We start from the raw sequence: 13,453 nt of genomic DNA, 5'->3' as shown, positions 1-13,453 counted from the left end.
TCCACATCTAAATCATTACTGTACACTACAAACAGCAAGGGTACCAGCACCAATCTCTGTGGTACACCACTGGTCACAGGCTTCCACTCACAAAAACAACCCTCGACCATCACCTCTGCCTCCTGCCACTAAGCCAATTTTGGATCCAATTTGCCAAATTGCCCTGGATCCCATGGGCTCTTACCTTCATAACCAATCTCCCATGCGGGACCTTATCAAAAGCCTAGTTCGAGATTTTCCCACAAGGAGAAACATCCTTTCCACATCCACCGTCAAGACCCCTCAAGATCTTATATGTTTCAATCAAGTCGCCTCTTACTCTTCTAAACTCCAGCGGATACAAGTCTAGCCTGTTCAACCTTCCCTCATAAGACAACCCGCCCATTCCAGGTATTAGTCTAGTCAACCTTCTCTGAACTGCTTTCGACTCAATTACATCCTTCCTTAAATAAGGAGACCAATACTGTATACAGTACAGAGTATTAGCAGTTTTAGTGGAGGATAAATCCCCAGGCCCAGATGAGATGTATCCCAGGCTATGTGAGGCAAGGGAGGAGATAGCAGGGGCTCTGACACAAATTTTCAAATCCTCTCTGGCCACCGAAGTGCCAGAAGACAGCGAATGTGGTACCATTATTCAAGAAGGGTAGGAGGGATAAACCAGGTAATTACAGGTCAGTGAGTCTATCAGTGGTAGGGAAACTATTGGAAAAAATTCTGAAGGGCAGGATTAATCTCCACTTGGACAGGCAGGGATTAACCAAGGATAGTCAGCATGGCTTTGTCAGGGAGAGATCATGTCTAACAAATTTGATTGAATTTTTCGAGGTGACTAGATGTGTAGATGAGGGTAAAGCAGTTGATGTCGTCTACATGGACTTCCGTAAGGCTGTTGATAAGGTCCCGCATGGGAGATTGGTTAAGGTGGTAAGAGCCCACGGGATCCAGGGCAATTTGGCAAATTGGATCCAAAATTGGCTTCTGGCAGGAGGCAGAGGGTGATGGTCGAGGGTTGTTCTTGCGATTGGAAGCCTGTGACCAGTGCTGTACCGCAGGGATCGGTGCTGGGACCCTTGCTGTTTGTAGTGTATATTAATAATTTAGATGTGAATATAGGAGGTATGTTCAGTAAGTTCGCAGATGACACGAAAATCGGTGGCGTCGTAAATAGCAAGGAAAGCCTTAGATTATAGGATGATATAGATGAGCTGGTAAGATGGGCAAATGGAATTTAATCCTGAGAAGTGTGAGCTGATGCATTTCGGGAATGGATGGTAGGACCCTAGGAGGGACTTGGTGTACTAGTTCATAGATCACTGAAGGCAGCAGCACAGGTAGATAAGTTGGCTGGGAAGGCATATGGAATACTTGCTTTTATTAGCCGAGGCATAGAATATAAGAGCAATGAGGTTATGATGGAGCTGTATAAAACACTAGTTAGGCCACAGCTGGAGTACTGTGTACAGTTCTGGTCGCCACACTATAGGAAGGATGAGATTGCACTGGAGCGGGTGCACGGAATGATTCACCAGGATGTTGCCTGGACTGGAGCATTTCAGCTATGAAGAGAGACTAAATAGGCTAGGGTTGTTTTCCTTAGAGCAGAGAAGGCTGAGGAGGGACCTGATTGAGGTATACAAAATTATGAGGATCGTAGATAGGAAGAAACTTTTTCCCTTAGCGGAGGTGTCAATAACTGGGGGCCTAGATTTAAGGTAAGGGGGGCAGGAGGTTTAATGGGGATTTGAGGAAAAAAAAAATTCACTCAGAGGGTGGTTGGAACCCGGAACACACTGCCTGAAGGGGTAGTACAGGCAGGAACCCTCAAAATTTGAGAAGTATTTATATGAGCACCTGAAAGACCATAGTATACAAGGCTACGGGCCAAGGGCTGGAAAATGGGATTAGAATAGATAGGCGGCGTGAACACGGTGGGCCGAAGGGCCTGTTTCTGTGCTGTATCACTATGACTCTATGACTGCTCCAGATGTGGTCTCACCAATGCCCTGTATAACTGAATAACCTCCATACTTTTGTATTCAATTCCCCTCGCAATAAACAATAACATTCTATTAGCTTTCCAAATTACTTGCTGTACCTGCATACTAACTTTTTGCGATTCATGCACTAGGACACCCAGATCCCTCTGCATCTCAGAGCTCTGCAATTTCTCACTATTTAAATAATATGCTTCATGTTTATTCTGTCTGCCAAAATTGACAATTTCACATTTTCCCACATCATACTCCATTTGCTAGATCTTTACCCACTCACTTAACCTATCTATGTCCCTTTGTAGCCTCCTTATGGCTTCTTCACAATTTATTTTCCTACCTATCTTTGTGTCATCAGCTAACTTAGCACCAATCCTTCGGTCCCTTCATCCAAGTCATTCATATAAATTGTAAAAAGTTGAGGCCCCAGAACTGATCCATGTGGCACACCACTCATTACATCTTGCCAACCAGAAAATGACCCATTTATGCCTACTGTTTCTTGTTAGCTAGCCAAGCTTCTTTCCATGCCAATATGTTATCCCCTACACCATGTGCTTTTATTTTCTGCAATAACCTTTGATGTGGCACATTATCAAATGCCTACTGGAAATCTAAGTATAGTACATCCACAAGTTCTCCTTTATCCACAGCACAGGTTACTTCTTCAAAGAATTCCAATGAATTGGTTAAACATGTTTTCCCTTTCACAAAACCATGTTGACTTTGCCTGATTACCTTGAATTTTTCTAAGTGCCCTGCTATAAAGTATTTAATAATAGCTTCTAACATTTTCTCTATGACAGGGAAGGTGGTGGCGTAGTGATATCACTGGACTAGTAACCCAGGAGACCCACAGTACTGATCTGGAGACATGGGTTCGAATCCCACCACAGCAGAAGGTGGAATTTGAATTTAATTAAGAAATCTGGAATTAAAAGCGAGTCTAATGATGGCCATGAAACCACTGTCGATTGTTGTAAATACCCATTTGGTTCACTGATGTACTTTAGTGAAGGAAATCTCCTGTCCTTACCTCGTCTGGCCTACATGTGACTCCAGACCCACAGCAATGTGGTTAACTCTCACATGCCCTCTGAAATGGCCTAGCAAGCCACTCAGTTGTACCTAACCGCTACGAAGTCAATGAAAAGGAATGAAACGGGACGGACTACCCAGCATCGACCTAGGCAACGGAAACCCCAGCCCTGTCGACCATGACCAAAGTCCTCCTTACTAACATCTGGGGGCTTGTGCCAAAGTTGGGAGAGCTGTCCCACAGACTAGTCAAGCAACAGCCTGACATAGTCATACTCACGGAATCATACCTTACAGACAATGTCCCAGACACTGCAATCACTATCCCTGGGTATGTCCTGTCCCAGCGGCAGGACAGACCCAGCAGAGGTGGCGGGACAGCGGTCTACAGTAGGGAGAGAGTTGCCCTGTGAGTCCTCAACAGCGATTCTGGACTCCATGAAGTCTCATGGCATCAGGTCAAATATGGGCAAGATAACCTCCTACTGATTACCACCTACCGCCCTCCGTCAGTTGATGAGTCAGTGCTCCATGTTGAACAGCATTTGGAGGAAGCACTGAGGGTGGCAAGGGCATAAATTGTACTCTGGGTGGGGGACCTCAATGTCCATCACCAAGAGTGGCTCAGTAGCACCACTACTGACCGAGCTGGCAGAGTACTAAAGGACATAGCTGCTAGACTGGGTCTGCGGCAGGGCGGGGGGAACCAACACGAGGAAAAAACATTTGACATTGTCCTCACCAATCTGCCTGCCGCAGATGCGTCTGTCCATGACTGCATTGGTAGGAGTGACCACTGCACAGTCCTTGTGGAGACTAAGTCTCGTCTTCACATTGAAGATACCGTCCATCGTGTGTTGTGTGACACGATCACCGTGCTAAATGGGATAGATTTCGAACAGATCTAGCAATGCAAAACTGGCCATCCATAAGGTGCTGTGGGCCATCAGCAGCAGCAGAATTGTACTCAGCCACAATCTATAACCTCATGGCCCGGCATATTCCCCACTCTACCATTACCATCAAGCCAGGAGACCAACCCTGGTTCAATGAAGAGTGCAGGAGGGCATGCCAGGAGCATCACCAGGCATACCACAAAATGAGGTGTCAACCTGGTGAAGCTATAACCCAGGACTACTTGCATACCAAACTGCACAAGCAGCATACAATAGACAGAGCCAAGCGATCCCATAACCAACGGATCAGATCTAAGCTCTGCAGTCCTGCCACATCCAGCTGTGAATGGTGGTGGACCATTAAACAACTAACTGGAGGAGGTGGCTCCACAAATATCGCCATCCTCAATGATGGGGGAGCCCAGCACATCAGTGCGAAAGATAAGGCTGAAGCATTTGCAACAATCTTCAGCCAGAAGTCCTGAGTTGATGATCCATCTCAGCCCCCTCCTGAAGTCCCCAACATTACAGATGCCAGACTTCAGCCAATTCGATTCACTCCATGTGATATCAAGAAACGACTGAAGGCTCTGGATACTGCAAAGGCTATTGGTCCCGACAATATTCCAGCAATAGTACTGAAGACCTGTGCTCCAGAACTCGCCGCACCCCTAGCCAAGCTGTTCCAGTATAGCTACAACACTGGCATCTACCCGGCAATGTAGAAAATTGTCCAGGTATGTCCTGTACACAAAAAGCAGGACATGTCCAACCCGGCCAATTACAACCCCATCAGTCTACTCTCAATCACCAGTAAAGTGATGAAAGGTGTCATCAACAGTGCCATCAAGCAGCATTTGCTTAGCAATAACCTGCTCAGTGATGCTCAATTTGGGTTTTGACAGGGCCACTAAGCCCCTGACCTCATTACAGCCTTGGCTCAAACATGGACAAAAGAGCTGAACTCAAGAGGTGAGGTGAGAGTGACTGCCCTTGACATCAAGGCAGCATATGACCAAGTATGGCATCAAGGAGCCCTAGCAAAACTGGAGTCAATGGGAATCAGGGGGGAAACTCTCTGCTGGTTGGAGTCATAGCTAGTGCAAAGGAAGATGACTGTGGTTGTTGGAGATCAATCATCTGAATTCCAGGACATCACTGCAGGAGTTCCTCAGGGTAGTGTCCTAGGCCCAACCATCATCAGCTGCTTCATCAATGACCTTCCTTCAATCATAAGGTCAGAAGTGGGGATGTTCACTGATGATTGCACAAAGTTCAGCACCATTCGCGACTCCTCAGATACTGAAGCAGTCAATGTAGAAATGCAGTAAGACCTGGACAACATCCAGGCTTGTAACATTTGCGCCACACAAGTGCCGGGCAATGACCATCTCCAACAAGAGAGAATCTAACCATCTCCCCTTGCCATTCAATGACATTATCATCGCTGAATCCCCCACTATCAACATCCTAGGGGCTACCATTGACCAGAAACTGAACTGGAGTAGTCATATAAATACCGTGGCTACAAGAGCAGGTCAGAGGCTAGGAATCCTGCGGCGAGTAACTCACCTGACTCCCCAAAGCCTGTCCACCATCTACAAAGCACAAGTCAGGAGTGTGATGGAATACTCTCCACTTGCCTGGATGGGTGCAGCTCCAACAACACTCAAGAAGCTCAACACCATCCAGCACAAAGCAGCCCACTTGATTGGCACACCATGCACAAACATTCACTCCCTCCACCACCGATGCACAGTGGCAGCAGTGTGTACCATCTACAAGATGCACTGCAGCAACGCACCAAGGCTCCGTAGACAGCACCTTCCAAACCCGCGACCTCTACCACCTCGAAGGACAAGGTCAGCAAATGCATGGGAACACGACCACCTGCAAGATCCCCTCCAAGTCACACACCATCCTGACTTGGAACTATATCGCCGTTCCTTCACTGTCGCTGGGTCAAAATCCTGGAACTCCCTTCCTAACAGCACTGTGGGTGTACCTATCTCATATGGACTGCAGCGGTTCAAGACGACAGCTCACCACCATCTTCTCAAGGGCATTTAGGGATGGGCAATAAATGCTGGCATAGCCAGTGACGCGCACATCCCATGAATGAATTTTTAAAAAATGTTAAGCTAACTGGCTGTATTTTTCTGCTTTCTGTCTCCTTCCCTTTTTGAATAAAGGAGTTATATTCGCTACTTTCCAATTTAATGGAACCTTCCTCAAATCTAGGGAATTTTGGAAAATTATCAACGCATCAACTATCTCACTAGCCACTTCTTTTAAGACCCTAGGATGAAGTCCATTAGGACCCAGGGATTTGTCAGCCCACAGCTCCAAAAATTTACTCAGTACCACTTCTCTGGTGATTGTAAGTGGCTTGAAGTTTAATTGAAATCTGTTCAAGTGTTGGAGGGGATCTTGCAATCAGAAATCCTTTTGCTTAAAATTTGTTCTGCCTCTTAAAAAATTAATGTTGCTTTAATAGCGAGTGCTCATGCCTTGACAAAAGGCTTTGGGCTTAGAAGGTTGAGCCTGACGAAATGCTGATCACTAATCCCCACCCATAATTGGCTTCAGTAATTTCTTTAGTTGTTAACTTTAGCTTGTTGGAGCATTCTCACCTCTGCATAAGATAGTGGGTACAAGCCCCCATCCAAAGACTTGAGCACATAGTCTCGGATAACAATTCTATGTAGTAGAGGGGGGCCCCTCAGTACATCATTTTTCTTTCTTTCATGGGATGTGAGCATCACTGGGAAGGCCAGCATTTGTTGCCCATCCCTAACTGCCCTTGACAACTGAGTGACTTGCTAGGCTAGTTAAGAGAGAGGGTAGTTAAGAGTCAACCACATCGCTGCGGACCTGGAGTCACGTGTAGGCCAGACCAGGTAAGGACAGCGGATTTCCTTCCCTTAAAGGCATCAGTGAACCAGATCAATTTTTACGACAATCAATGGAAGTTTCATGGCACCATTGCTGAGACATTCCAGATTTTCATTAATTACTTGAATTTGAATTCCAGTTGCCGTGGTAGGATTTGAACCAGTGTCCCCAGGACATTAGTCTGGACCTCTGGATTACTGGTTTAATGACATTATCACTACGCCACTGCCTCTTGCCAGAGGTGTTTTTTGGCTGAAACCTTAAACCAAGTGCCCTAAGGATGATGTGCAGTCCAGATCAAGTAGAGAGGGTAATGTTGTCCATATACAGTAAGGTTCTATACTCAGCCCAGTGACTGTGGATATTTGGATTTGTGCTGATTTCAATCACATATGGTCAGAATGTGCAAGAATGTGTGCACGTTATAGAGGGACAGTGAGGACTCAAGAGTTGAGATTACTGAGATAGTTACAAGTAATCTTAGTGCTTCAATCCAGAGAAGTCCAAAGCTCCTCTGAAAAGATTCCAGTTTTTGACTCTACTTTTCTTCATGGAAATCTGCGTTATAAATTCAGGACTGTCATGAAATGTATCTTTTAGCAGTTGGAACGCATGTCGAAAAAGAAATCAAATAATTAATTTTGTGTAGACTATATAACCCTGCGAACAGGTTAGAAAACTCCAGTCTGAGAAAAAAAAAGAGTTCCAGAATACTCGCAAGTCCTATTTAATGAGCGAGAACTGTAAAACCAAAGTACATTCTTTAGCAAGATGAATAAAAGTTCAATAGCTTGGTTTCCTAACATACATTGATGGAAACATTGATGGAATGCATTTACATTTATAATAGTATGGTAAACTTGAGCTGAAACATATTCACTACTCTCAAAAGCAAGGTCATTGCAGTTACATACAGCAGGTTTCTTCCCCTAGCTGGGTAGTTCTTGGCAATATTGAGCACAGAGAAGGTAAAAACCAGAGAGTCAGAACATAAGAAAAGGAAAGTTATTCCAGATTGCTTACTCGTCCTACAGATTGACAAACTACACTGTCAAAAATCACTGCCCAAAAAAGCAAGTACTAGCAAATTGTGAATAGCACAACCGAAGACCTGTGACCAGATAGCATACTGCCCTCTCAGTTGAAAATGGTGCATGGCATGGAGGAATCAAAAATGAAACAAAATACCTTCAAAACACCAGGCGATATTACTGATAAAGGACAGAAAGAAAAACACTAACTTCACTCTACTGTTCATTTAAAATGTGACTTAATCTTATGAAATGGGCAACGGATTGTCAGCAGATTCTGCTAGTTGACAATAATAAATGCTGTTATCCCAATCATGTCAGCATTACAGGGATGCCTACACTGACTGACTTTAATACAAAAGAATGTAATCAGCAAACAAAGCCCATTAAAAAAAAGTCATTTGGAAAAATGTTTCTTCATTTATCCAAGGGTTTAATCAGATTTTAAAACATCAATTCCTATTTTCCTACATTTTGAATTGCAACCATTAAGATTTATATTGTTACATGTGCTATAAACCCTCATTCTCTCCAATCAAATGTATAAAGTGTCTATTGCCTTTCACAATATGAAAATAATAGGTTTTATTCAGACAAGTCAAATTTACCCCAGCAAGATTGAATCTTTTAAGACAGTAGAGAAAACTCTACATTCAATAAGTTACTTACCGGATCTCCTAATCTTTCCAAATTGTCCAGGAAATATTTCACAGATTCTCCCTGAAAAAAAGGGGGGAAAATGCCATTTAGTTCACCACCAAATGTGTCTTTAAACCTGGGGGAGGAAAGTTAGCTCCAGTTGGTGCTAATTATTTTGGTACTGATCAGTCAAATGTTAAGAAACATTATTAATCGCAAACAGCTTTACAGTGCTGTTCTAATTGTGTATCATTCTTCTGCAGATCTGAACAATTAAATTGGGTATGTGTGCAGTCTTGTACTCCCAGGAAGCACCTTGGGACATTTTACTACATTAAAGATGCTATGTAATTGCAAGTTGTTGCATCATGTCTACAGACAAAAAAATTATGAAATTGTCATAATTTGAGCGCACCCATTAAAAAACAAGTTATCCACATCAATCTTTACAGCAATGACACAAATGCTTTGCTTAAATTCGTTTTCTGAAATGTGTTTTAAATGATTGTTAAAAGAATTTGAGCAAAAGACTGGAAGTCAAACATCTTAAAACAAAATCTAACACACAAATTTGCAAGTGAAAATTAATGTTTGTGGGACAAAAAAAAATTCTGCAATCTTTAGGGCACAAAGAAAAAAAGGTACCGGTCATCAAAACCAATTGCTATGTTTTTGGGTTGGTATACTAGATACTAGCTCAGTTCAATGCACCCAGCTGTTCCTATAGCAGACTTCAATTGGGCAAAGGTCAACGGAAAGATGTTTGAGATTCACTGTTATAGCCTCAGGTTGATTTTCCAAATATCACCTCAGGTCGACCACTGCATGTACTAGATTAAAAACATGCACTTTGTAGAGTCCTTTCCAGACAATTTGTCTACACAGCTGATGTCTTTTTGATTTTAATGATCACGGGTGTTTATCTAGCAATACAAAAGACACATTGAAAATTCAACGCAGGCTTTTTGCTACATCGATCATTAAAGCAACTGCTCCCTTTTGACACAGGTAGCCATAACATTTTTAGCTTAATAGTCTTTCGACAGAATTTGGGTTCCGACAAAAGGTTACTGATCTGAAATATTAACATTACCTTCCTCTGTCTACAGATGTTGCTTGACCTGCTGAGTGTTTCCAGCAGTTTCTGTTTAAGATTTCCAGCCTCTAAAGTACTTTGCTTTTTGCTCCTTATACAAGTAAAATAGGATTTATTGCCACACAAGGAAAAATTGTTACTTTTAGAATAAAACTGTAGGTTACCTTGGATTTTGAGTATAAGAGTCTGTTGGCAGTATACAGAGAGCAGGTACTTGAAAATAGCATTTGAATTATGTAGTTCAATGGAGCATAGATGACTCATTTCTCAACCTTATTTTCATATGCATGGTACTCAATTAAGCCCACCTTACAAAGATATACAGGTTAAATAATTTCAGAATTGCACTTGTTTTAATTCTAGAATTTGTCCTTTTCCCCACTTGGAAAAAGAAAGACAACTGAATAAACATGGTAGCTAAACAACCTCTCTAATGAACAGTGTACAGAAAAAGTGTTTCGTTCCAAAGAATTCTAGGTACATTTAGCTGTTTTACCACATTATTGTAAGTCATGAAAGCACTATACTTAACAGCAAGGCATTTATCAGGGAATGCAATTCATCACTTATCTTTGCTTCATGCTGTTAAGCTCTCTAGCCTGTGACTTTAATTAATGATAGCACTTGCAGTGAACTTAATTTAAAATGATTGACTTTCTACATACAATGAACTAGAGTCAAACACTTAGCATTTAAAAATACAGTAAAACAGCAGCAGGATCTATCCAAATGTATTATTTTAAATTCCTTGCATATACCTGACCAATATACAATTGGAACACATGACTCCAATAGGAGTCACAGCCCATTTGAAGCAGGTGGAGAATATGGGGACAGAAAGATATGTTTTCTTTTCTGTAAGGAAACAATGTTTTAATTTGCAAACCTCTGAAATGTTCGTCTAGTGATTCCATAGTTTGTAAACTCATCCTTTGAGTCAGAAGGTTGTAAGTTCAGTACCACTCCAGGGACTGAAGCACAAACCTGCACTGATACTTTAATGCAGTAATGAGAGACTTCTGTGCAGTCATAGGAGTCATTAAACTGATGGTGTACCTGCCCTCTCAGGTGGATTTAAAAGATCCCACGGCATTATTTCGAAGAATAGCAGGACAGCTCTCCCTAGTTAATAATTATCAACATTACTAAAACAGATTATGCGGTCATCATCACATTGCTGTGCACAAATTGGCTGCCACTTTTCCCATTTTACAACAGTGACTACACTTCAAAAGTACTTGAGTAGTTTTAAAGCACTTTGGGATGGCCAAACTTCTTGAAAAGCAAGTTCAATATAAATGCAAGTTCCGTCTTTATGGGGGGGGGGGGGGGAAATGCCACAATTTCCGAGCTCTGTGCTGAAACTTTGCAGCGTTACTGCTAAAGAAGTGCCTTGCACAGCTGCAGAAATAATGAGGCACTACTGACTAATGTGTATAAAACTGACCAATTCGATCCATTATTTTAGTTCGGCCAGGAAAAACTCAAATTCATGAATCAAAACTGCAACTTCCCTCAGTACTTAGCTATATAGAATCTTTTAAAATGAAAACCACCTCTCTCGACTCCTCCACTATTGCTAAATTATCAGACGGCATACTCAACATCAATACTGGATGAGTAGAAATTTCTTCCAATTAAATATTGGGAAGACTGAAGTCCCTGTTTTTGGTCCCTGTTCCAAACGCCGTTCCCTAGCTACTGAATCCATCCCTCTCACAGGCAACAGTCTGAGATTAAGCCAATCTGTTTGCAACTTTGTTGTCAAATTTGACCAAGATGAGTTTCCAACCTCATATTTGTGCCATAGCTAAGATCACCTATTTCCACCTCTGTAACATCACCCAACTTCGCCCTGTCTCAGATTATCTGCTACTGAAACTTTCACTCAAACCTGTTTTACCTCTAGACTTGACTATTCCAATGTACTCTTGGCTGGTCTCCCACATACTACCTTCTGTAAACTTGAGGTCATCCAAAACTCTGCTGTCCATGTCTTAACTTGTACCAAGTCCCTTTCCCCCATCACACCCTTTGCTCACTGACCGACACTGAATTCTGGGTCAAGCAACATCTTGATTTTAAAATTCTCATCTTCGTTTTCAAATCCCTCCATGGCCTCGCCCCTACCGATCTCTAGCCTCCGCCAGCCCCACAACCCTCCAAGGAATTTGTGCTCTTCGAATTCTGGCTTCAACATTCCCAATTTTAAGTGCTCCACCATTAGTGGCTGCACCTTCAGTTGCCTAGGCCCTCCTCGTCTCGGGAGACAATGGGTAAGCGCCTGGAGGTGGTCAGTGGTTTGTGAAACAGCGCCTGGAGTGGCTATAAAGGCCAATTCTAGAGTGACAGACTCTTCCACAGGCGCTACAGATAAAATTAGTTGTCGGGGCTGTTACACAGTTGGCTCTCTCCTTACACTTCTCTTTTCCTGCCAACTGCTAAGTCTCTTCGACTTGCCACTCTTTAGCCACGCCTTTATGGCTGCCCGCCAGCTCTGGCAATCACTGGCAACTGACTCCCTCGACTTGTGGTCAGTGTCACAGGACTTCAGGTCACGTTTACAGACGTCTTTAAAGTGGAGACATGGACGACCGGTGGGTCTGATACCAGTAACGAGCTCGCTGTACAATGCATCCTTGGGGATCCTGCCATCTTCCATGTGGCTCACATGGCCAAGCCATCTCAAGTGCCGATGGCTCAGTAGGGTGGATATGCTGGGGATGCCACCGAGGACTTCTGCGTTGGAGATACAGTCCTGTCACCTGATGCCAAGGATTCTCCAGAGGCAGCAAAGATGGAATGATTTGAGACGTCGCTCTTGGCGAATATACGTTGTCCAGGCCTCGTTGCCGTAGAGCAAGGTACTGAGGGCACAGGCTTGATAGACTCGGACTTTTGTGTTCCGTGTCAGTGCGCCATTTTCCCACACTCTCTTGGCCAGTCTGGACATAGCAACGGACACCTTTCCCATGCGCTTGTTGATTTCTGCATCAAGAGACAGGTTACTAGTGATAGTTGAGCCTAGGTAGGTGAACTCTTGAACCACTTCCAGATTGTGGTCGTCCATATTGATGGATGGAGCATTTCTGACGTCCTGTCCCATGATGTTCGTTTTTTTGAGGCTGATGGTTCGGCCAAATTCATTGCAGGCAGCCGCAATCCTGTCGATGAGTCTCTGTAGACACTTCTCCGTGTGGGATGTTAATGCAGCATCGTCAGCAAAGAGGAGTTCCCTGATAAGGACCTTCTGTACTTTGGTCTTCGCTCTTAGATGGGCAAGGGTGAACAACCTGCCATTTGATCTTGTGTGGAGGAAACTTCCTTCTTTTGAAGACTTGAACGCATGTGAGAGTAGCGGTGAGAAGATCCCAAACAGTGTAGGTGCGAGAACACAGCCCTGTTTCACGTCACTCAGGATACGAAAGGGGTGCCTTTGATATTGTCATGGAATGAGGTGATACTTAGTAGCTTTGGTGCACATCCGATCTTTGCTAGAAGTCTGAAGAGACCACGTCCGCTGACGAGGTCAAAGGCTTTGGTGAGATCTATGAAAGCAACGTAGAGGGGCATCTGTTGTTTGCGTTTCTTCTGTAGCTGGTGAAGGGAGAACAACATGTCAATGGTGGATTCCTCTGCTCGAAAGCCACACTATGCCTCAGGGTAGACACGCTCAGCCAGCTTCTGGAGTCTATTTAAAATGACTCGAGCAAAGACTTTCCCCACTATGCTGAGCAGGGAGATCCATGGTAGTTGTTGCAGTCGCCATGGTTGCCCTTGTTCTTATAGAGGGTGATGATATTGGCATCACACGTGTCCTGTGGTACTGCTCCCTCATCCCAGCACAGGCAAAGCAGTTCATGG

General features: G+C 43.6%; 1 protein-coding gene across 2 annotated transcripts in view; it reads right to left on the bottom strand.

Moving 5' to 3' along the window:
• LOC137384350 (guanine nucleotide-binding protein subunit alpha-13) overlaps nucleotides 1-13,453 on the bottom strand; it is a 95,489-nt gene that overhangs the window by 32,818 nt on the left and 49,218 nt on the right. Inside the window, exon 2 of one of the 2 annotated variants that reach the window (XM_068058248.1) lies at nucleotides 8,524-8,574. The exons of the other annotated variant lie outside the window; for it this stretch is intronic. Coding sequence (XP_067914349.1) covers nucleotides 8,524-8,574 — 51 coding nt within the window. The remainder of the gene's footprint in view (nucleotides 1-8,523; nucleotides 8,575-13,453) is intronic. 2 annotated transcript variants of the gene reach the window in all.

The sequence above is a fragment of the Heterodontus francisci genome, chromosome 26 (assembly GCF_036365525.1).
Source record: "Heterodontus francisci isolate sHetFra1 chromosome 26, sHetFra1.hap1, whole genome shotgun sequence".
In the NCBI taxonomy this organism is placed as follows: Eukaryota; Metazoa; Chordata; class Chondrichthyes; order Heterodontiformes; family Heterodontidae; genus Heterodontus; species Heterodontus francisci.
Note: the sequence above shows the minus strand (reverse complement) of the source record. Positions and strands in the feature narration are given on the sequence as shown.